Raw genomic sequence first — 9,991 nt, 5'->3', positions numbered from 1 at the left:
TCATTTCTAAAGTTTACATGATGTGACAATGTTTCTTCAAAATTTAAATATAATATTTTCAGTTCAAACAACAAACTTTTAAGAAAATTAATAGTTTTAATAGACTGTGAAAAACAGTCACACTTAGACCAAAATTGACGTCACATACGTAAATATTGTAATAGTATCAATTTCAATGTTAATAATAGTTATATCCTATATCACAGCCATACGACGTAATACATAAGAATTGTATTTAATAAGGTTTCTAAAAAATTGTATTATTTAAGCTTGCTAATAACAAATCATGTATACAAATTCAAGTTCAATGTTCCTAATTAACCTTGTGATGACAATATGGCTGAAGATACTCTAAAAATGAGTGATACATGTATCATGTTTTTAATAATTTCGCAATAAAATAAGGCTGAAATCCTAATTTTGTATGCTAGTTAAGTATTGACTAGGTGGAAAACAAACATTGCATTCGCGTGCATTTCTTGCATTAATAAACATCTATATTTCATTTGAAAGCGGCAGTGAGCTAAGGACTTCCGGCTACTTGCGTACAAAGCTGAAATGGCTGGATTTGAAAACAATTTTTTAAAATTAAGCAAAAAATAAGCTAAAATCAGGATAAATAAGAGAATGATCGCGAGGCGCGAAAAAATGTAAAAAACCAGGAGTCTCCCGCCTAAATTGGGAAAGTTGGCAGGCATGCTCTTCTTATAAGAGGAATGTCATCAAAACTTCAAGGTCGCCTGATATTGGGCTACTGCAGTACTTGCTTCATGGCATCTCCCAGATTCATAGCACAAAGGAGGAGGAACAGGACTGGTAGTCTGAAAAGGTTAAAAAATAAGAAGAGTACCAACTTTAACTAGAATAATTTAATTTTTTTTTCATGGTAGAAAAAGGAGAATGCAGGCTTGCATGGACCACATGTTGCATTATACAATATATAATCCTTTTTGAACTGATTACAAAATACAATCAATAATGAAGTTGCCAATGTGCAGCATCTTAGGTCAGCCTCTAACCACCCATGTTGTATTGAAACCGTTGTAATTCTAGGCGCCTTTTTGTGGTCAAGGCTAATTCGGACTGGACTGCGCTTGCTTCTTTATTGTACTTAAAACTAATTTTTTACAGGCTACACAGCCAAAAAATTAACTTTTACCTAATGAAGCTTGCTTTCTTTTAAGAAAAACCTGTTCTTTTCAAATACAAATTAGTTCAGAGGAAACTAATTACTACCATGTGTATTGGATTACATTAAAAAGTGAAAGTCTAGGAATATTTTGGTGGATTCTTGGATTTAGAATAGTTATGTGAGGAATTTTTAGTACTTCATAAAGGGCATTTAATGAGTTTGTCTTAGCCTAAATTTAAACAGACGAATTCTTTTGAATTTAGAGCATAACCCATAAATGTTATGCCACACAGGCATCTTAATTTGGTTCAAAATTGAGTGTTTGCCAATTATGTGAACTGTCACAGAAGGACTAACTAGTAACCTGGAACCTAACTTGCAAGGCGCCGGTACATACCTCCCTAAGAATTATTATTCAAGGACCGAAGAGGAGAATTTCTTGTCGTCATTTGCCTCTACATACGCAATGCTATATAGATGTGCGGCCCTTCTCCTCGGAAATGCTAAGATGCTAACATGGGACAGACACCCTGACGGCCGTTCTAAGGCAAGGAAAGGACAAAAGTAATAATACACTTCTCAGTTTACTATTGACATGTGTATCATCTAAGACAGTACTGGAATTTATTTTTCTAATGCCACTTTTCCCTGAAATTAACTGAACACCTGTGCAAAATAGTTCACACAATTTCAGTTATGATCTAATGAGGTAGATTCATAATCCTGTACCATATTCTTCAGTTGACCAATTGAAAAAATAATTCTGGTAAATTATTCAACAGTAGCATGTCTCAGGCATTTTAAATAGCGGAGGTAGCAAAGGCAGTAAGAGGAAGGAACAAGAAAGGAGGATAACTGATCTACTCTATGACTGGTTGCATCACAGTGATAAAAACTATAACATATTTAACATAATATAACTGAACATCTATACAAGGTTAAAATCTTACTGTGTCAGCAGCCACAATAACATGTTCCAACAATAAAATTTCAACCTGTACATAAAATCACAATATCCTTTGAGCTTCATCACTTTGGCTGACTAACTCATATTACCATATCCAAGAGGGAGAATCTTTGTTTCATCCACTAAACCTCCACAAGAACAACAGATTTGGGAAAGTGAATGAAACTCAGAAGGTCCAAGGTCAGCCTTAGCAGATTGCATAATATTCTGACAGTTTTACAATTTAATTAGAGCGACATGAACAAATTCTCAAAAAATTTCAGACAACTGTTATTCTTAACAGTATGGGCGAGAACAGTGTTCATACGAACTGGCCTTCAAAAATACTCATTTTCCATTGATCACCAATCAAAAGCAGAAGAAAATTCCTCACATTTTGACAAATGAATGGAAGAAAATTACAATTATTTTTATCAATTGTATCTTTCTTTCCAGCAAAGCACCCTACGTATGTTTTTATTTTAATGCAATCGTCTGAATTATTAAAAACACTAGGTGATAGCCTAGCCTGCCAACATTTGCAAGTTTAGAAATAGCAGGTAATTTCATATAAGCTGCAGAATACATATGGAATTCATGTCCCTAACAGGAAAATGAAAGTTTATCTACACAGTACAAAAGAAAAGAGAATGGGCAGTAAATGTAATGATGCCCCAAGCATATCACAAAATCATGTGGCAGATTAGGCTTACTCAAATATGGAGAGGAAAATAAAATAATGGTTTACTAAATAGAACAGAATAAACATTAATGTATATTATAAACACCTTTTCTTTTGGTTGAAATATCTACCTGCAAAATACCAGTACTTACCAAACAGTAACAAAATAATGATATTGCAATGCATACATAAGAACATATGTCGTCTTTGTTGTTTGCAAACAGGATATACCAAAGCTTAATTTAATCTGAATACAGTTGACACTTATATGTATAGTACAAGCCAATACATTTCAAGAAAATGTGAACAGAATGTGAATATTAATTCTGATTTGTGACTACACAAAACACTTGAGCACCTTTGGTGAACAATACAAAAGGTAAAAACATAATATAATTACAAAATAATTTCACTAGGTAACTTCTTTTAAAGTATAAATATATGCTAGGATGCACAAAAATTTTGGTGCTACTTGTTATTTTAATAGGTTATATTTCATTTAATATAAAAAAAGGAAATCTTTGATAAATTAACCTGATTATACCTGAGAAGTATTTGTACGATGATGTACTTTTTAAAATATTTTTATGGCACTAAGAATACCATGCTCAGTGAGTTTGCTAGATTTCAAGGAAAAATTAAAAAATGTCCATCATGTCCAACCTGAGAGCAACTATATAATAAGTACTACAAAGCTGTAGTATGACCCACTTCCTGCTTTGGGGTGGGGGGACAATTCATGGTGCTTAAGTGTTTATTTCTCTTAGTATTTCCAGAAGAAAAAGAGCATTCAAACGAATAATATAATTTAAAAATTTAGGAGGAACAAATGCACCTCAATTAAGAAAGTACTTCTGAAAATATTTATGCCATTCCAAAGCGAACTGTCTGAAGAACTGCCGTTTTCTATTTGCACAACTGTGTGATTGTCAAATCTATTATTTATATACAAACTGATATGGGTCATGTTGCACTAACTTCCATCAGATGGACACAATCACTGCAGTAGCATTTTCTACAGACATGCAAGCAATTTTGATTTAATATCACAAAACATTATTTAAAGCAAACAACAAAACGGAGATATAACGCAAACATGTTATGGAAGATAATATTACATAGTACAACTGATACTATTATCACATTTTGTGGTTAAACGTACACACAAAATTTATGACCACCATACTCCTACTTAAAGGAATACAATTTACAATGGGAAAGGATAAATCAACAGCACTTACTAGTGGAGCGGGGAAATATGCAAGTGAAAAAAGGCAACCCTACCTTCAAAATAAAACTCCCCACATCATAACAAATGTCAAAGAAATGAATGAATGAAACCCTCATTTTATCTAACAAAACTGTATGTTACCATATAGAAAAATGGGTTGAAATAAAAGTCCTTTCTTCTGGCAACATTCTACATTTTTCAGCAAAGGCGGGTGATATAAAGGGATTGAACATCGTAGCTGTCACAGGGGCCTTTATAAGGAGAAATGCTGAAAACAGATGACCCTTTCGTATGTCATTAAGATGCTGGCAAACCTATCTGGGGAAGAAATCCACACCTCCATGACAACTTATGAAAGAGTCAAGTGATGTTCCAGACCTCCTCAACTTCTTGCCGAAGATTAATGGAGTTAATAATTTTCCAACCAGATCCTTACATCCAGCTACGCATTTGTCTGCTTTTATTTTTTTAAACTTTTTTATTTCTCATTTTTCTATCTCAAAAACATGAACAACTTTTTTTTACGTTTTTATTTGTATGAGGTAGTGAAGGGGTTTTGAGCGTGTGGTTGTGGACCCAATACTATCCCAACAATCCTCATTTCATTCACATAATCTAAACTTCACCTGAAGCCATAACCACACCTCAAAAACAACTAAACATGTCTGGTGGTCAGAAGTACTGAGCCACCTCCCTCTAAGATAACGTCTAAGGATCTAAAAAAAAAAAATTTAAATCAAAGTATGTGTAGCAGTAAGTATATTATTTTCTTCTCAGATGAAACACTGCTAGGCAAAAATATTTTAAATCTCTTCTTAAATCTATTGTATTTCCACAGAACAAAGAAAATATTTCATGTTTTCAAGCACCTTGCTTCTAGGATCACAACTAAACTTGATTACAATATCCTACAAAACTGCTGAGGGTTGTAAATTAATGCCTCCCCAACTACAAAAAAAAATTTAGATGCACAACTTTCATATGCCTACACCGTCTCCTACTGTTACAGTATAGTTCAAAGACCAATTTATGAAGTGAAGTGACCAATTCCATACAAGATGAAACTGTTGAGGTACTTGAGTTCAGTTATATTCACATTAAAAGCAAAAAACCTGAGTCCGGCAAATTAACAGAAATATTGTATGTATAACAACGGTAACAGTCATATTGCAATATGTATATATAAAATCTATGAGTGTGTATCAGAAGAATCTATTGATTCATAAACTGATCTTCAAGTCATAATGCAACAAACAGGCAGAGAAGCAAGGTACTTTGTATCACCATATCAGCACTATTGAATAACCCTTATGTTAACAAGCCGGTGGAGCTAAAAAAAAAAAAAAAACATAGTTCAAACTTTTAATCTTATTTGAAACTATATTATGTAATCAAGGAACTGATATACATCAGAGGACGGCAAATGAAAATCAATTCCATTGCCACAAAACAACTTTAAACTGAATTGGAGTCTTGTGTATCTACTAGCAGAGGGGGATACCTGACTTGTGTTATTATCCCTGCTTTATTCATAACTGTGTAACATTAATAGAGGCTCTCTTTAATGTGTTTATGATTTGAGCATCATAATAAAAATCTGTACTTCTAAGACTGTTATCGGGTAAAAGAAAACTCAACTTCTATATAATTCTTCATTAATTTTCCATCACGGCACAGAAAAACTTAATTCCCAGTCTTTTAAGTTTCAATCATTTCTGTTTAAATCCATTATATATATCTATATATATTTATATTTAGATTCTTTTTTTGTAATTTTCCAGTTTTTCTTGCATGAGTGCTTGGGTATTTCTGTTGTGTCTTAGTTGTATCCCAGCAACAATATTATTGTTATTTATAAATGTTCTAACAAATCCAGTCCATGTAGACTTATGAAATATTAATTTTTAATTAAAATGTCTCCCCTGCTTGTGTGTTTACTGTAGTAATAATGTTAACATCCACCTAAGTTTACATGATCAGTCTGTAAGGTAGACTTGATTATCATCTGTACAATAAAATAGCATCATGATTTCGTTCAGTTAGATCAGCTATTATATTTGGAGGGTCTCGGCATCATTTAAATTACTGCACACCAACAAATGCTATCTAAGTTTGAGTCAACTCATTCAATAACATGACTGAAAAACAGAAGAGAGACTCTCAAAATTAAAGCAATATATAAATTTCCATACTTCACTAAAGATTTAAGGTTGCCTAAATCTACTGAGGAGGGAGCAGTGATATCAGAATAGAACAGGGATGGGAACATAATATTTCTACAGCCACATTGCTTAATTCGATAACTCTGATATCTTCTCCATTGTGTAATGATTCTGCCAAATTGCTTCTTCCCTTCCTACTGGAAACTTAAAGCTGACTTTATGCTGCTTTATATTCTGAAGTAACAATCTTGTGCAGCTGATCTTTCTCACTGTACAGTTAACACCATACCTCTTATTTATACTACTACTAAAAATGAGGCAATGGAAATAAAGGCAGCTTATATGAACAGACTGTTAGCAATATTAAGAAAGCTGCTACCAGCGAAAGAGTTGACCAAAAAAGATGAACATTTATTAGATGTACAGCTACGATTTTGTGCACATCATTGAAAGGCTTTCCAGGAAAAAATGAGGGCTTTAATTTTGTGTATCCTATTCAAAATGGCTGTTTGAATTTTGAACTTGAACTACTGAAATGTTCGTCTTTCTAGGTATTGTGATTAAATGGAAAAACGTTGAGGCTTAGCGGGTATTTAAGGCATGCACATGGGTTTACTTTAGATGGTACTATACTCTCCTGCAGTCAGTTTGGGTATCTCTTATATGAAAAAGTAAAAATGTGCAGCTATTTTTTTTTGTTATGTCTTCATTTCATTTTCCACACTCACTCGGCTAACGTTTTTTTCTCCATTTTTCTAAACACACAGCCCAAAAAAAGCTATGTGCCATTTTGTTTTAAGTTTTATATTAAAAAATCTAACAAAAAAATTTCTCCCAACAATGTATCAAAAATAAACTTTCTTGTAATAACTTTGCTTACAAAGAAAAAGAAAGACCACAATACATTTAACAGTGGTCTTTCTTTTCTATCATTTTAATTTACTTTTTGTACTAACTAAAAACAGGGCTCCCGCTATCAGATGTCACAATGCCTGGCCCTGCTATCACGATCACCTCCATTTAAAAGACCTCTTTAACGAGGTACTTAGAAACGCATTAACCCGTTAAAAAAAAAAATTACATCAACTTTTCACCCCCCCTCCCCCCAGTCTTCATTTTATACACTTTGACTGAACGAAAGTTCGGTGGACCTTACCTTTTACATACAGTAAGACGACAAAAAATTTTTAAAAAATGAACGAAAATATTTCTCCAGGAATATTCACGCAACCTGGAAAAATTTTTAACCGTTCCTCCTGTCAAAAGATACCCTTAAAATGGGTGCCTTTATTATACTAGGAGAATATTAATGCCATCGTGGAATACACAGGGAACAATTAGAGAAGGCAACCAGTTGTTAGCTTGCTTGCCGTAAAAAGCAAGCTAACAACCACGCAAATTACACTCAACAGTTACAAGCTATTACCCATACTTGCGTGTACAATGCCCTTCTAACTTACTCTACATCACTTCATATCCTCTTAGCAATTATAAAAAGAACTTTTATATCCGTGGTATAAATCCCTGAATCGATGTTTCTTTAAAAATTAAAGAGGGGCACTATAAAAATCGTAATTCCTCACGATCTATTAATGTCCCCGCACCTTTCCATCCTTCTCTCGTTGTTGGAAGAGAAAGTTAAAACTTCACTCGATAGCAATCTTTCATGTCATCTTGTGTAAAAAGCGTCTACCATTCCATTACACAAAACTCTCGAACACCCGTTAAAACATGTCTACTCCAAGTCTGTAATAATCGACGACGTTTAACGGATCAACGAAAAATATTCACAAAATTATTTCTAAAAATCATTATTGTAATGACAATAATCATCATCAGGAACTCGGATGTTATATTTTCCCGTCTCAATAATTTGATATCTTCTTTCTTCATCACATCTTTGGTATAATGTGGCTGTAGTCTGTATTTATATTTTGAGGTATATATGTTGCTAGTTGTTTTCTCTCCACATGGACCCCTACTGTTGCGGGGGCTCTCTGCGTGTGCTCCCTCTCGGGGCTCTCCCTCCTGCAGCCAAGGGCTGCGCCTGAAGAACCATTGCTCTAATACGGCGTTGAGCTGACTGGAAAACACAAAATTACTTTCAAATACTAGTAGACAATTTCTAGAAAGCTACTAAAGCATGCATACACCTTCATTAATAAGTACATTCAAATTAATTTAACCCCAGTTTACCAGTGCACAAATTCAATGAATACAAATACTGCCTGAAATACGTAACTACAAAGATTCAGAATACAACAGCAAATTTATAAATGCATAAATCAATAGTGTATAGTGGTAAAAATGAAATAGGCAATTTGCAACACACTGGGTGCCTGAACAAAAGCTTAAATGTAAATGAATAATCAGTAAATGTAAATTCAGTTAATGCAGCTTCTCACAAAAAATACTAAAGAGTGAAAGTTATACAATATTTTACTAGCATAAAATTTACTAAGACTATGGCACATTAACCACATTACAAATGAGGAAGTGCAACGGCGCAGTGTCTTGCTAGACTTCATGTTATCATTGCCAGTTCTCGACACAAATTAACTGGCCACGTGCTCCGTATGTCGCAACACTGCATACCCCAAGTGGCCATGCACTGGGACTCAGCTCACTTTGGTTGGCAGCACTGTAGAAATCAATGCCTAAGTGGCACTCTTTTCCCTGTCCCTATTTCTTTCAAATGTGTGGTAAACATGATGTTGACCAAGCGAGTTGGCCATGCGGTAGGATCGCGCAGCTGTGAGCTTGCATTTGGGAGGTAGTGGGTTCAAACCCAACTACCAGCAGCCCTGAATAATTTCCCGAATGATCAGCTGATTTTGTGGCGAGTGATACCTGTTCATCGATTTGAAGAAATTAGGAAGTACTTGCATTTTTCAAAACAATGAGACTCAATGAGACTTCGAGGTGCCTGAGTTTAGTCCCACAGATTTTTACGTGGCAGTAAGAATATCGACACGAGGCTGACGTAGCTGAACACCGTCAAATACTACCGAACTCGCCAAGTTGAGGTCAAAAGGCCAACGCCTCAACCATCTGAACCACTCAGCCCAGTGAAGTGTTTGTTCCAATGTGATAAATCTCGTATTACACCCTGCAATAAACCTGTTTGAATTTAACAATCATGCAGCCTGTATCTCTTGCTGAATATAGACGATACTGAAACTACTGTCATTAGCCACATGATAACTCTACTCAATCTTTTTCACAACATTTTCTGAGATTTGGAGATTCACTGGGATGAGAGACACAAAAATGATTTCATTCACCAGATACCATCATGCTAATACCTTTTATCATAAAAGCAGCAGCTCATCCTATAGATTTGCTAAACAATATCATCAACCGGCAGTTCTCCTTTTCTAAGTCTCAGCGTTCCACCACTTCAGCTATTATTTCTGTGCTTCGCCGTGCACGGTTGTACATGTACCTTTCGGAGGATGAGTTTGAAGCTCCTAAGATACAAATGTTGTGGTAGGTTTTGCTTCAGCCATAGCAATTATCAAATTCACTTGATCACTTCAAATGAACTATAGAAAAACAAGCTATAAAACCAGAAAAAAAAACCGCACTAACATGGAAAGCATGACATGACAAAGCTTTGTAGCAAAACTACGAGATGTCAGGGCAGTCAAAGTGAACTTCATGTTTCAGTGTTACTAGCTCCCCATATGATGTTCATCAGATACTATCGAGTAAGGACTAGGGAACAGAGCATTCAATAAAACCTGTGCATATAGTATAAATAATATGATTTATCCAATAGGATAATGAGAAGTGAATTTTCAAACCACATTTTCCAGCCCAATCATAATGTAAATAA

General features: G+C 34.5%; 1 protein-coding gene across 4 annotated transcripts in view; it reads right to left on the bottom strand.

Moving 5' to 3' along the window:
• Positions 1-854: 854 nt before the first annotated feature.
• Positions 855-9,991, bottom strand: part of Imp (IGF-II mRNA-binding protein) — a 424,845-nt gene continuing 415,708 nt past the window's right edge. For all 4 annotated transcript variants that reach the window (XM_067150361.2, XM_067150362.2, XM_067150363.2 and 1 more), the window contains one exon: positions 855-8,236. In XM_067150361.2, coding sequence (XP_067006462.1) covers positions 8,132-8,236 — 105 coding nt within the window. In that variant the 3' untranslated portion in view covers positions 855-8,131. The remainder of the gene's footprint in view (positions 8,237-9,991) is intronic.

The sequence above is a fragment of the Anabrus simplex genome, chromosome 6 (genome assembly GCF_040414725.1).
Source record: "Anabrus simplex isolate iqAnaSimp1 chromosome 6, ASM4041472v1, whole genome shotgun sequence".
Lineage (NCBI taxonomy): Eukaryota > Metazoa > Arthropoda > Insecta > Orthoptera > Tettigoniidae > Anabrus > Anabrus simplex.
This window is presented reverse-complemented; position numbering and strand designations above follow the sequence as displayed.